At 39.3% G+C, this 15,663-nt stretch overlaps 1 protein-coding gene across 2 annotated transcripts in view; it reads right to left on the bottom strand.

Annotated features, from left to right (window-relative positions):
- Snx12 (sorting nexin 12) overlaps nucleotides 1-15,663 on the bottom strand; it is a 45,790-nt gene that overhangs the window by 14,605 nt on the left and 15,522 nt on the right. Inside the window, exon 5 of one of the 2 annotated variants that reach the window (XM_070040278.1) lies at nucleotides 6,109-6,244. The exons of the other annotated variant lie outside the window; for it this stretch is intronic. Coding sequence (XP_069896379.1) covers nucleotides 6,110-6,244 — 135 coding nt within the window. The 3' untranslated portion in view covers nucleotide 6,109. Of the gene's footprint in view, nucleotides 1-6,108; nucleotides 6,245-15,663 lie in introns of those variants that run through there. 2 annotated transcript variants of the gene reach the window in all.

Here is a 15,663-nt window from a genome sequence, read left to right on the forward strand (position 1 = left end):
AGATCTGAGGACCACAGTTAAAAGCAGAAAAGTCCATGAGACTCTAAGACTCTATCTCCAATTAACCAGTAAAATGCAAGACTGGCTCAAGTAGTAGAGCTCTAGCCAAGCAAACAAACTGGGCAAGTACAACCCCCTTCATGAAAACCCTACTACAGGAAAGGGGCGAAGGGGAGGGAGAGAAGCCTACCTATGCTGAGTATGGTATGAATGCTTGTAATATCAGCATTCAGAAGGCTAGTGAACTACATAGTGAGCTTCTGCCTCAAAAAATTTATTATTATAAAAGTAATATACATTTCTTTTTAGACAATGTCACCTTGCTCTCTTTCACTTTCTCCCTCCCATCCCCACCTACAATTTGTTTAGTTCATTTTCAACATAGTGTCTAGTGAGTATCACTGCTGCATTTGTTCACCTTTTGTCCCTCTATTTCTATGTTTCCCCTTACCTTACCCTCCCAAAGTCAGATGAACAAACAATCCAAAAAGTCAAGAAAAGAAAAACAACAAAGAAAAATGTGTTTTCACTTTCTGAAGTTCATGTCAATAAATATTATTTTATATGATCAGAGAGAGGCACAGAGGTATTTCACCTCTTTTTAAAGCCTGTCCAACAAGAATTGGGGTCAAGATATTGGTGAAAAGGAACTTACTCTTACCCATGAGGGTTAATGTTTTTATAAGAATAATTATTCATCTATTACCTATGTAATTTAAAATAAACCACAAAAATTTAGAAAATACAAAACATCATTCTTTCCCTTTCCACTCTCCTGGTAGCTAACCAGCCTTCAGGCTTCTCTTCATAGATCTGTATTTCTGATAGGTAAGATGAGTAAGTTAGAATTTCTTCACATTTATGTATTTCATTCTTTTTTTCCTGAGATCATATTCCAGGGTTTGGTGGAAACTTGAGAAACTTCCTAGTTTCATGATAAGAAAACTTAGCCTTCTCTTGAATTACATTAATTCTATAAATATATGCTTTCAAATAGCTACTTTTAGCCATTATGTTTCATTTTAGTTCATTTCGGACAATTAAACATTCAAAGATTTTTTTTTTGTTGGTTGTGGGGCCTGAACTCTGGGCCTGGGCACTGTTCCTCAGCTCTTCAACTCAATGCTAGTGCTGTACCACTTGAGCCTCAGCCCCACTTCTGGCTTTTTCTGCTTATGTGGTGCTGAGGAATCGAACTCAGGGCCTCATGCATGCAAGGCAAGCACTCTACCACTGAGCCACCTTCCCAGCCTATTTCAGACAATTAATACTTTCCTTTTGGCTATAATTTGAATGTGGGTTGAATGTCTCCCTCCAAGGTCAATATGTTGATAAGTTGGTCCACCTTAGATAGTAGTATTGGGAAATGTGTACAGCCTTCCAAAGATGGGGCCTATTAGGAGGTCCTTAGATCATTGGGGATGCGCCTTCAGAAGGAATTCTTTCTCTCTCCTGGGACCCTTGAGTTAAGAAACTCAAGACTTATAAAACTCAAGTTTTATAAAAGGGAGTGCCTGGCCCCTCCCTTCTCTTTGCTTCCAGGTTCAGGATGTAATCATTCTTCCACATATGTCCTGTATTAAGTCCACCACTGGATCTTTTGCCAGACTCTGCACTGAGCCACTTGGACATGGACTGTACAGAACAGTGAGCTAAATAAACCTCTTTGGTTTGTAAGTATCTTGGGTCAAGGATTTCATTATAGTGAGAAAAAGCTAACTAGTATATTATTTCTCTTTGTGAAGTCTGCGAGTATCTTATTGAAAGCACCTTTCCTCCTGTTTAATAGAATATCTAAGTACTTGCTGACTGATAGAGTATTAGAAAAGGACACATTGATAGATGTTATCTGTCAGATTTTAAAAGCCTGAACTATATGACCTCTGAAATTTTTTACATTTGATGAAGACTCTGTGATTAAAAGTAAAATAGCTTTGGCTGCCTGAAAGACTTCCCTTTGCCTACCACTAAGAAGAATATAGACCAAGTCTGATCAGGCCAATCTCCATTGAAGAATAGTAAATTTGGACTATGGAAAACTCTTTCCTTTTTGAAATAAACAAGCCTACCTGAAATACTGACACCATGAAACTACAAGAAATTGGCTCAAAGTAGTAGTGTGACAGATCTGTTACCGCAAATCCTATATAAACAGCAGCTGATAGTAAATGAACAATAGCAACTTTTATTTGATGGTTTGATTTCAAAACAGGAGAAAGTATCTAATCAGGCTGAAAAGATTTGTGCTCCAGTCAGGAATTGTTACTCACATATCTAATCTCATCTAGTCAGGAGGTGAAGAACTAGAGGATCACAGTTTAAGGCCAGTTTGGTGGGGGAGTTAGTAATACCCTCATCCCAACAAATAAGTTTGCAACACATAAGGTGGCACAAGTGCCTGCCACATCAGCTACACAGAAGGTATATGTAGGTAGATGACAGTCGAAGGTCATCCCCAGGTCAAAAAAAAATATATGTGAGATCCTATCTGAAAAATAAAGCAAAAGCAAAAAAAAAAAAAACAAAAACCTGAGGCCACGAGTCAAGTAACAGAGTACCTACCTAGCATACCCTGAGTCAAATTCAAACTTAAGTATCCCAACTTCCTGGGGCCTGTGGGACTCGAACCCATGAACAGCAAAAGGAGTCACCAACACTCAGTCAATCCGGCTAGGAATCTTTATTAGCTGTGGTGAATGCTCCCCACTATATCCGGACAGTGAAGAACAGCAGCCAAGCTCTCTTAGCACAGTGTTTTAAAGCCACAAGCAGGTGGGCAGGAGGCAGAACTAGCAGTTAGTAATTACAAATAGCATTTACAAAAGCAATAAGTTATCAAAGCAAAGTAATGAACTAAGGTGGCTGAGCCTAAATAATTTCTTGCAGACATACTGGTGCCTAGGCAGGAGATGGGAGCTGTCTACCCAATTCTGAGGCCTGGAGGTGAGGCAAGTCATCCTTTGAAGTGCAGATACCTGGCTCAATGGGGTGAGCTAGAAGGGATCTGCTTTAAAGAAATGCAGATGTCCAAGCACTGGTGGCTCACACCTGTAATCCTAGCTACCCAGGAGGCTGAGATCTGAGGATCATGGTTCAAAGCCAGCCCAGGAAGGAAAATCTGTGAGACTCTTACCTCCAACAAACCACCAGAAAACCAGAAGTGACAACTGTGGCTTAAGTGGTAGAGCTCTAGCCTTGAGCTGAAGAGCTGAGGGAGAGCACCCAGGTCCTGAGTTCAAGACCTATGACCCACACAAAAAAGAGAGAAATGCAGATGTCATAGCATTGATTAACACCCTAAAAGGCATAGAGGTGAGACAAACCATGCTGGTACTTAACACTCTACTTTCCTCAAGCCTTTATCTTTGAAATTTCCTTTTAATAACTAACCTGGAGTTTTTCTCTACAAAGAGGTCCTGCATTAAATGTTTTGCCTTGTTCTTTTTTTGGGGGGGAGGGGGTTCATTGTGGGGCTTAAACTCTGGGCCTGGGCACTGTCCCTCAGCTCTTCAGCTCAAGGTTAGTGCTCTGCCACCTAAGCTACAGCACCACTTCCAGTTTTCTGGTGGTTTATTTGAGATAAGAGTCTCACAGACTTTCCTGCCCCAGTTGGCTTTGAACTGCAGTCCTCCGATCTCAGCCTCCTAAGTAACTAGGATTACAGGCATGAGCCACCAATGCCCAGCAATGGCTCCCTATTCTTTTTTTTTTTTTTTTTTTTGGTCAGTTGTGGGGCTTGAACTCTGGGCTTGAGTGCTGTCCCTGTACTCTTCAGTTCAAGGCAAGCACTCTACCACTTGAGCCACAGCGCCACTTCCGGCTTTCTGGTGGTTTATTGGAGATAAGATTCTCACAGACTTTCATGTCTGGGCTGGCTTTGAACCACAATCCTCAGATCTCAGCCTCCTGAGTAGCTAGGATTACAGGCATGAGCCACCGGAGCCCAGCTTGGCTCCCTATTCTTTTGGGAGTAGGGGGGAGGGGAGGAATGGGAAGGGATGGGAAGGGGAAACAAAGGAGGAGGCAACAATGCTTGATAAGAAATGTACTCACTATCTTGCCCATGTAATTGTAACCTCTCTGTACAGTATTTTCATAATAAAAAAAAATCAATAATTTTGTTCTGTTTCTGATTTCACATTTTATATTCTTTTGGTTATCACAAAACCCCAAAAAAGAAGGAAAAATAGTATTTGAGATCCATTCCGCCCTTTTCAATATGTAAACAGTTACTTGCATGAAGATACTAATGCCACACCAGTCAAATTTGCAGGTGATAAGCTAAAAAATAAAAGTACAACTGGGACATTTGGCATTCAAAGTAAGTTTTACAAGCAGGATAGGATAAATTTAACAAGGTAAAGAGGAAAAGACCAAATTAAAGTCTTGTACTAGATTCTAAAACACAAATGTTCAAATACTGAATGGATGAACACAGCAGAGTTAAAGTCTTAGGATTTCAACTATGGACTCAACATAAATCAGCAGATGATTGATGTAACTGTCAGAAAGAAAGAAAGAAAGAAGCTTAGCTCAACTTCAGCTTGCATAAGTTGTAGCATTGGGTCTACAAAAATGTCATCAGCCCACTCCTTCCTACTGATTAAACAAATACTCAAAATAGTTCATTTTTTTCTTGATGCCAGTCTCTAAAGCAAGATGTTAATGAGCTGAAGGATGGACAGAACAGAATATCCCAAATGATGAATAGCTCTTAAAACTCTGCCATGAGAGTAAAGAATAATCAATGAATGTTTTTAAATTATTGGGTGAGAGAGTTTGATGAAGAAGACCTTGATAGAATTACAAATTGCATATTTAGTACAATGGTAAAAAAATAGTACCTTTACAGCAAAAGAAACCTGACAGAACAAATGGTCAAAGTTAATGTCACCAGTACATGAGGCAGACTGACATTTTGAAATTTCCTTTTCCATGCACTGAGAACATTAACAAAACAACCTGAATCTACTCACAGAAAAGAAAAACAATCAGATAACCACAAACTAAGGGGTCTTCTACAAAATAACTTTCTTAAACGAAAGTATCAACAACATGAAAGACACAATGGAGGCTGAGGAAGAACTCCAGATTAAAGGAGATCAAAAGGATATAATGATCAGATTCAAAGTATAATTTTGGATTACATTCTAAACTGGGAAAATACTACAAAGGATAATATTGGGCCAAGTGGTACAAACAGTAGTAGTATTGCATCAAGGTTAATTTTCCTGATTTGATCATTATCCTGAGGTTTTGTAAGAATATGTCTCTGTTCTTAAGAAAGACATACTGAGCAGTGTAGTGTAAGGGAAACTATGTAGATAAAATGATAAACGAGATGTGGCAACATGTTCAAAAATTTATGAATGCTGGTCAAGGGTATATGGAAATTCTCTGGATTATTCCTGCAACTTTTCTTTAAGCTTGAACTTATTTCAGTAATGAGTAAAAAATAAAGCTTTGATGGGCTGGTAAGGTAACTCAAGTGGTAGAGTGATAGCCTCGAGCAAAAGAAGCTCAGGGACAGTGCACAGGCCCTGATTTCAAACCCCAGGACTGACAAATAAATAAATAAAATAAAAACAGAAAAATTTCAGTGTTGATGAAAGGATGAGAAAAAAATGTACTGCTGGTATTAAGGTAAGCTGGTAGGTACAACCTTTCTAGAAGGCATTTGATAATATCCATTAAAAACCAATTCAGGCCCATGTAATTGTAGCCCCTCTGTACAGTATGTTCTCAAATAAAATAAAATAAAATTAAAAAAAAAAGGTAAGAAAAGGAAAAAAAAAACCAATTCAGGAATTTCTGCAATGAAAATTACAACATGGTACTAAGAAGACATTTAAAAGCCTAGTAAACATAGATATAGTAAATATGCTTTGGAATTAGAAGGCTCCATACTGGGTTTTCCCCCCATTATTTAGAGAATATTAGTTCCTGGGTCCAAATCCATATGCACAAATATAGTATGTTATCCCTAACGAATGGGGAAACAAGTTTAGTATATCTAAACCAATATGGCTAGTAATTTCCATAAAATGCCAACTCAACACAGTAAACTCGTTTTTGTTAAGTTGATAGCATGGCTAAAGTTTCCAGAAATTCAAATTATATATGTATGTATGTATGTGTACATAGATGTATATACATATATGTGTGTGGGGGTGTTCACCAATAATAGCAATATGTTCTGCAGCAGTAGCAGAGCAGCAACAGTTTTTGGAGGTTCTGCAGTCATCTGAAAAAAATTATAGAGACATACATTTCATTTAAAAAGAAAAAAAAATTAAAAGCAAAATTGCTGTGACATATGGCACCGCTTTTTAAAATTAGCTTTTAATCATCATCTAGAGCAATATCATTTGTTTAAAAAAAAAACTCTGATATGCCTGGCACCAGTGGCTCATGCCTAAAATCCTAGCTACTCAGGAGACTGAGATCTGAGGATCGCAGTTCATAGCCAGCCTGGGCAGAAAAGTCTATGACACTCATCTCCAAGTAACTACCAGAAAACCGGAAGTGGCACTGTGGCTCAAAGTGGTGGAGCACTAGCCTTGAGCAAACAAGGTCAGTGAGCACCCAGACCCTGAGTTGAAGCTCCATGACCAACCAAACAAAAACAAAATCTCTGATAAAGCACTGAGAAACGTCCATATCCATATTGTTATGGCAATCCTTCCTCAAATTCATCTATAGATGAAGTGCAATTGCAAGCATAATCCCACAGTGTTGTGTTTTTTTGAGACAGAGTCTTGATATATAGCCCATACTTGCCTCAGCCTCACAAGTGCTGGGATTACAGGCATATACTTACCAAACCCAGCTCCACCAGGTTCTTAAAATAGAATTGGCAAGTAAATTATAGAATGTCTACAAAAATGCTAAGGACTTAAGATATGCAAAGCAATCTTGTAAAAGAACAAAGTTACAGAAACTGTGTTCCTGATCTTATTACTTACTATTTAGGTCTACAGATTTAGATAGGTAAATTGATAACTGGAACAAAATAGGAGCCCAGAAAAAATAAAATCTACCTTTACCAACTTATTTGACATTTGACAAAGCAATACTGGATCAGGTAAAAGAAGGTCATTCAACAAATGAAACTGAAATAACCAGAAATTTTAGTATAGAAAAAATAAATAACACAGGAGCCTGTGTAGCCCAGTCAGTAGAGCACCAGACTTTTAATCTGAGGATCCAGGCTTAAAGTCCCTGTTCAGATGGGAAAATCAGTTCTCTTTGGATTTGGAAGTGTGTCTCAGTTGGTAGAGCACCAGGTAGTTCCAGTCTCAGACAAGAAAGACAGAAAGAAAGAAAGACAGGCAGACAGACAGACAGACAAGAAGGAAAGAAAGAAAGAAAGAAAAGAAAGAAAGAAAGAAAGAAAGAAAGAAAGAAAGAAAGAAAGAAAGAAAGAAAGAAAGAAGGAAAGAAAGAAAGAAAGAAAGAAGAGAGAGAGAGAGAGAGAGAGAGAGAGAGAGAGAGAGAGAGGAAGAGAGAGAGAAAGAGAAGGAAGAAAGGAAGAAAAAAAAACCTCAACTACAATTTTTAACCATATCCAAAACCTACTTGGATAGTGGTTTAAACTATAAAAGCTAAATTTATTTAACTTCTAGAACAAAACTGAGAAGAGAAATATTGAAAGTTGAGGAGTCGAAAGCATCTTAAAGCACAGAAAGCAATAGCCATAAAAATAATTTTAGCTAAGCATGACAGTACATGCCTGCAATCTCAGCTCTTGAGAAGCTGAGGCAGGAGAATCATGAGCTTGAGATTAGCCTGACTATGTAGTGAGATGCTATTTCAAAACAAAAAAGATCAATTAGACTTCCCCAAATTTAAGTCCCAGTTCATCACAAACAGCTATTACAAATATGAACAGGCAAATATAGACTTCAGGAGACATTTGTAAAAGATTCATCTGGCAAAGTATTTGAGACTAAAAAATATAAAGAACTCGGCTGGGAAGGTGGCTCAGGGGTAGAGTGCTTGCCTCACATGCATGAGGCCCTCTGTATATCACCTTTGCAATAACAATCAAAGCAATTCCTAACAGAAAAAAATACTTATATAGGCACACTTATATATACTTATATAGATACATAAAGGTATAACTTTTCTGAACACTTAAAATACTATTGATGGAAACAAGTTCCAGGAAATGGAAACATGGAGGGTTTTTTGTTGTTGTTACTGTAGTTGGTGGTGTTGGTGGTGTTTGTTTTTGCACTTGGGTTTATTTTCTTTTTTTAGGAGAGTCAAAGGGGAGCACAGACAGGAGGGGAATGAAAAATAAAAAAAGATATATGTGCAAAGAATATATTTGCAGCAGTCAAACATTAAATAAAGTGATGATCCACATATATGATGAGTCACTGTGCAGCTACTGAAAAGAATGTATTAGTGTTAGTCAGGCACCAATAGCTCACAGCTGTAATTGTAGCTACTCAGGAGGCTGAGATTTGAAGATCATAATTAAAAGCTAAGCCAGGCAGGGAGTTCATAAGACTCTTATCTTCAACTAACCAACAAAAAGCCAGAAGTGAAGGTTGGCTCAAGTGATAGAGTGCCAGCCTTGAGCAATATAATTATTTTATCATTTACTGAATAACCCCTTCTATGTAAAGAACAAATACCATAAATAAAAAGATGAAAAAAAGATACCTACATTCAAAAACTTTACATGTGAGAAAAGAGAAATAAGGACAAGATCACAAAATAATAGGAAACACAAAACAAGTCTAAGAGGAGAGATATACTGAAAAAAAGTTTACTTGAATAAAGTTATACTATCTTCCTGTGGTTGCAAAAACTTTCTAATGTAAAGATACTCACTGTTATCAAATCAAAATAAAAATCTAGTATAACTGATGAAAGTGAACTAAGCAACTCAGGGGCAGTGATGGGAGGGAGGGAATGAGAGAAAGAGGGAACAGCTGATACTAAGCAAAAGGAAAAGGAAAGAAATGTACATATCATCTGATTTGTAAAAAAAAAAGTTTTACTGTTAAAGGTCATAGAATTCATAAACAATGGAGACTAAGATAAGGACTATCATTGTGAAGATTAAAATGTGTTTGTGACTTCAAAAAATATTTTAAAAATCTAGTATAATCTCAACTAAAATCTCCATAAGATTTTCCATGGAGTTAATTGGTTGATTTCAAAAATGTTTTTCAAAATTCTTTTTCAAAATTCTTGTCAAGAAATGTTTGAAAATAAGGGAAGATTTTATCATGTTAGAATTTATCACAAGCCAGCCATGGTTGGTATGTACTGGTAGTCCCAGCTAATCTGGGACTGAGGCAGGAGGATCACTTGTGTCTCTAAGTGCTCAAGACTAACCTGGTCAATATACCAAGATAAGATCCCATCTCAAAAAATTATAATGTAGTCATCATCTTCAATGTACCTTATGGGAAAAATGAACTATGTAACTTGAAGGTAGGGACAGTGGGTGGGGAGGATGGAAGAGAATGAAGGGCTAACATTGATCATGAAACACTATAATCTTAACCTGACCTATGGAATTGTAACACCTTTGGACAACTACTTAAGAAGTACCCATTTTCTGGTACTTATTTGTTGAGCTTTCACTTAGTCTTTCTAAAGAATTATAATATCTGAGTTCTCCACAGAGTCTATTGTACTTTAGTTAATTCATTTGTAAACAATTGCATACCACTCAGTTTGTTTACCTAGATTTATAGCTACTACAATGAGGGAAACCACACAACTTTTGTTCCTCTGTATCTGGCTTGCTTCACTTAATATAACTTTTCCAAGTCTTTCCATTGCCTTATGAATGGTACAATATCATTCTTTCTAATGGATGAGTAAAATTCCATTGTGTATATATATCACATTTTCTTGATCCATTCATCCACCCAGGGGCATCTGGACTAATTCCATATCTTGGCTATGGTGAATAGTGCTGCAATGAACATGGCTGTGTCAGTGGCTTTACTGTAGCCTTGTTTGTGTCCTAATGGATAAATGTTCAGGAATGGAATAAGTACCAGGAAATCATAATAAGTACCAAGAATTGGGTACCAAGGCTGGGAAGGTGGCTCAGTGCTAGAGTGCTTGCCTAGCATGCATGAAGCCCTGGGTTGAATTCCTCAGCACCCCATAAACAGAAAAGGCCAGAAACAGTGCTGTGGCTCAAGTGGTAGAGTGCCAGCTAGCCTTGAACAAAAGAAGCTCAAGAGGCAGGGCACCGGTGACTCACGCCTGTAATCCTAGCTACTCAGGAGGCTGAGATCTGAGGATCTCGGTTCAAAGCCAGCCCAGGCAGGAAAGTCCGTGAAATTCTTATCTCCAATAAACCACCAGAAAACCGGAAGTGGCGCTGTAGCTCAAGTGGTAGAGCGCTCGCCTTGAGCTGAAGAGCTGAGGGACAGCGCCCAGGCCCAGAGTTCAATGCCCACGACCGACCAAAAAAAAAAAAAAGCTCAAGGAAAGTGCCCAGGTACATAAACTACAAAATTAAGAAAAGTAAGGGAAGGGATGGGTTGGGAGTAATGGGTAAGAATGTTGAAAGAGATGACATTGATCAAGATGCACTGTATTCATAAACTGCTTTGTTAATGGCAACTCTTTTGTATAACTACTTAAACACAATAAAATATTTTGAAAAAGAATGAGGAAGAGTAGAAGAAGAAGAAAAAGGAGGAGGAGGAGAAATGGGAAAAGGAAGAGGAGGAGGAGGAGGAGGAAAAAAAGGAGGAGGAGGAGGAAGAAGAGTAGGAGAAGGAGGAGAAATGGGAAAAGGAAGAAGAGGGGGAGGAGAACTGGTGCATGGTTCAAGTGGTAGAACACTTGCCTAATAGAACACTTACCTGGCAGCTATAATACTCTGAGTTCAATACCCTGTACCATAAAAATTGAGAAAAAAATTTTAATAAATCTATGGGAGTAATTTCAAAAATACGATATTGGCATACAAATATCAGTGAAAGAAACTAGAGGGGGGGCTGGGAAGGTGGCTCAGTGGTAGAGCGCTTGCCTTGCATGCATGAGGCCCTGGGTTCAATTCCTCAGCACCACATAAGCAAAAAAAGAAAAAAGCCAGAAGTGGGCTGGGAAGGTGGCTCAGTGGTAGAGCACTTGCCTTGCATGCTCAAGGCCCTGGGTTCGATTCCTCAGCACCACATAAGAAAAAAGCCGGATGTGGCGCTGTGGCTCAAGTGGTAGAGTGCTAGCCTTAAGCTGAAGAGCTGAGGGACAGCGCCCAGGCCCAGAGTTTAGGCCCCACGACCGGACCCTCCCCCCAAAAAAGAAAGAAACTAGAGGGTCCAGAAACAGATTCAAATATATATATATATGAATTTGGTGTATAGTAAGTGTTATTTCAAATCATTGGAGAAAGTATTAGAATAATTAGTTCCTTACTTGGAAAAAATTAAGTTACAGTAATGTATCATACCATCACAAAAATAAATTCTAGACAGTTTATAAAGAGTAAACCTTAGCTGGGCACTGGTGGCTTATGCCTACAAACTTAGCTACTCAAGAGGCTGAGATCTAAGGACCATGGTTCAAAGCCAGCCTGGGTAGGAAAGTCCATGAGACGCTTATCTCCAATTAACCATCAAAAAGCTCAAAGAATAAGCACCAATAATAGCTCATGCCTGTAATCTTAGCTACTGAGGAGGCTGAGATCTGAGGACAAAGTTCAAAACCAGCCCAGGCAGGAAAGTCCGTGAGATCCTTATTTCTAATTAATCACCAGAAAACTGGAAGTGGCGCTGTGGCTCAAATGGTAGAGTGTTCGCCTTGAACTGAAGGGTCAGGGACAGCACCCAGGCTCAAGATCCATGACCAATAAAATAAAAAAAGCTTAAAGTAGAGCTGTGGCTCAAATGGTAGGGCACGAGCCTTTGAGCATAAAAACTCAGGGATTAAAAAAAAAAAAGAGTTTAACTCAAGGACAGTACCCAAGCCCTGGGTTGAAGCCCAACAAAACATAGGAAAAACTATATAATCCCAAAACATACTCATCCATGCATGACCATATATATGTACATGAAAATAAAATGTATGGAACAAAAGGTTGTTTTCACTGATAATGTAAAATGTGCATGCCCTTCAACTCAGTACTCTTCAGAGCCTACTTTAAAGCAATACTTGTATTATGTCCACCAAAAATTAAAAAAGCAAAACAAAGTCTAGAAATACCTTAATCAGTACTTCTCAAACTATCAAAATCTGTCTGTAGCCAAGCACCAGTGGCTCACACCTGTAATCTTAGCTACTCAGGAGGCTGAGATCTGAGATCCTGGTTCAAAGCCACCCAGGGAGGAAAGTCAGTAAGACTCTTAATCTCCAATAAACTACTCAAAAAAAAGCCAGAAGTGGGACTATGGCTCAAGTGGTAGAGCATTAGCCTTGAGTACAAAGAGGTTCAAAGACAGTGCCTAGGCCCTGAGTTCAAGCCCCAGAATTAGGAAGAAAAAACTATGCTGTGCTCCACTGGTTCCTGCCTGTAATCCTAACTACTCATGGGGCTGAGATCTAAGAATCATAGTTCAAAGCCAGCCTGGGCAGGAAAACCTATGAGACCCATCTCCAATTAACCCCCAAAAGGCCAGAAGTGGAGCTGTGGCTCAAATGGTAAAGCACTAGCTTTGAAAGAAAATGGTGAATGGACAGAACCCAGGCCCTGGGTTCAAGCCCCAGTAGCAGGAAGGGCGTGCGGGTGGCATATCTGTGATGCAGGGCCAGATGTTTATTTGGTGGATTTTTTTTTTGTCAGTCATGGGGCTTGAACTCTGGGCCTGGGTGCTTTCCCTCGGCTCTTCAGCTCAAGGCTAGTGTTCTACCTCTTGAACCACAGCACCACTTCTGGTTTTCTGAGTGGTTTATTGGAGATAAGAGTCTCATATAGACTTTCCTGCCAGGGCTGGCTTTGAACCAAGATCCTCAGATCTCAGCCTCCTGAGAAGCTAGGATTATAGGCGTGAGCCACTGGTGCCCGGCTTATTTGGTGAATTTCCAATGCATGGACTGATATTCTTTAGAGAAAAAAAATTACTAGAAAAGTAAGTGATAATGCATTTAGATATCATGTCCATGTCAAATTTCTAAAGTAGTTTAGGGTATTAGTATACATGTGTGCATGCATGCATGTGTGTATGTCTATGTGTCTACGTGTCTGTCTGTGTGCATGTATGTGTATGCCAATACTGGGGCTTGAACTCTGGACATTACAGTCTCACTTAGCCTTTTTGTTCAAGGCTGCTGCTTTACCATTTGAGCCACACCTATACTTCCAGATTTTTGTTAATTAATTAAAGATAAGAGTCTCTTAGATTTGTCTTCCTTAGGCTGGCTCTGGACCCCAGTCCTCAGAATTCAGCTTCCTGAGTACCTAGGATTACACGTGTGAGTCACTGGCATTTGGGTTTACCATAGTTTTTAAATGCATGAACTGGGGTAGTATCTCAGTGGTAGAGAACTTGTCTAGCATCTGCAAGGCCCTAGGTTCAAAATCCTGCACCACAGAAAGTTGTTTTTTTTTTTGGGGGGGGGGGGGGTCCGGTCGTGGGGCCTGAACTCTGGACCTGGGCGCTGTCCCTCAGCTCTTCAGCTCAAGGCTAGCGCTCTACCACTTGAGCCACAGTGCCACTTCCAGCTTTTTTCTTTTTGCTTATGTGGTGCTGAGGAATTGAACCCAGGGCCTCAGGCATGCAAGGCAAGTGCTATACCACTGAGCCACCTTCCCAGCCCACCACAGAAAGTTTTTAAGTGCTTAACCTCAATTGCTTTGTTCATCACTTTGGAGTAGGGTGAATTTAATTTGAATAGCACAGATGTAAATGTCCATCAAAAGGGATGGACAAGTGAGAATTGCCATACAGTCCAGTAATTCCACATCTTGTTATATACTCAAAGAAATTAGAAGCAGAGACTTGAACAGACTGAGATTTAGAGCAATATTATTCACAATAGCCAAAATGTAGAAATAATCTAAGTAATTCTTATGGACAAACAAAATATGTGTATCAATGGATTATTCCTCCTTTAAAATGAAGACATTTTGATGTGTGCTGCAATACAGATGACCCTAGAAGATATGCTAAGTGAAAGAAATTGGTCACAAAATAAGTCAAATATTATATAATTACTTTTTTGGTCAATCATGGGGTTTGAACTCCAGGCTCGGGCACTGTACCTGAGCTCATTTTGCTCAAGGTTAGTGGTCTATCACTTTGAGCCACAGTGCCACTTCCTATAATTACACTTATGTGAGGTATCTAAAATTGTCAAGTTGGTAAAAATTGAAAACATAATGGTGATTGCTAGAGGCAGTGAGGAGTTTTTTGAATTTCAGTTTGGAAAGATGAAAAGTTCTTGAAAAGTATGATGGTGATGTATGCCTAACAATGTAGCTGTGCTTCATGCCACTGAGGTATACATTTTTAAATGGCTGCAGTGGTAAATTTCATATTATACATCTATTTTTATCACAATAATATATAATATACTTCAACCCATAATAGCATAACAGATCAAATGCAGAGCAATATGAGAATTCAGGCTAGGTAGTAGTGGCTCACACCTGTAATCCTAGCCATTTAGGAGGGTGATATCTGATGATCAAGGTTTGAAGCCAGTCTGTGCTAGAAAGCCTGTGAGACTCTTATCTCTAATTAACTACAAAAAAAAGGCAGAAGTGAAGCTGTGGTTCAAATGGTAGAGTTCTAGCCTTGAGCAAAAGAAGCTCAGGGACAGAGCCCAGGCTTGGAGTTCAAGTCTCAGGACTAGCACAAAAAGATGAGAATTTAGAAGTCTCTTTATTAGGTCATTAGTGTAACTTGCAAAAAATGACAATTTTATCCTTCTCACTGATATTTATTTCTTTGGAAAAGTTGTTATTCATTTTAAAATATTCACATTTACTCACACCTGTAATCCTAGCTACTCAGGAAGCTGAGATCTGGGGATCAAGGTTCAAAGCCAGCTCCACAGACAGAGCCAAGAAACTTTTCTCTAATTAATCAGCGGATAGTCAGGAGGGGAGGTGTGGTTCAAATAATGTAACACCAGCCATGAAAGAACAAGTGCAAGTTTTTAATTTAATCCCCAGTACCAACCCCAAAAGAGAGGAAGAAGGAAAGGAGAGAGAGGGGAGGGGAAGGAAGGAAGGAAGGAAGGGAGAGAGAGAAAGACAGACAGACAGACAGACAGACAGACAAGCAATCAAACGGGACACCAGTGGCTCACACCTGTGCAATTCTAACTTCTATGAAAGTTGATAACTGAGAATTGCTGTTCAAAGCCAGACAGGGAAGGAAAATCCATGATTCTCTTATCTCCACTCAAAAGTTATCATCAAGCCAGGCACTGGTGGCTCATTCCTGTAATCCTAGCTACTCAGGAGACTGAGATCTAAGGATCAAGGGTCAAAGCCAGCCAAGACAGGAAAGTCCATGAGACTCATATCCAATAAACCACCAGAAAACCGGAAGTGGCGCTGTGGCTCAAGTGGTGGTATGCTAGCCTTGAGTTGAAGAGCTAAGGGATAGGGCCCAGGACCAGAGTTCAAGCCCCACAACCGACCAAAAAAAAGTCTTAACCACCTGAAAGTCCGTAGTGGAGCTGTGTAGTGGTAGAGCACCAGCCTTGACAGAAAAAAAAAATAAGGGACAG

Source organism: Dipodomys merriami, unplaced genomic scaffold (genome assembly GCF_024711535.1).
Source record: "Dipodomys merriami isolate MVZ:Mamm:240054 unplaced genomic scaffold, mDipMer1.0.p SCAF_3, whole genome shotgun sequence".
Taxonomy (NCBI): Eukaryota; Metazoa; Chordata; class Mammalia; order Rodentia; family Heteromyidae; genus Dipodomys; species Dipodomys merriami.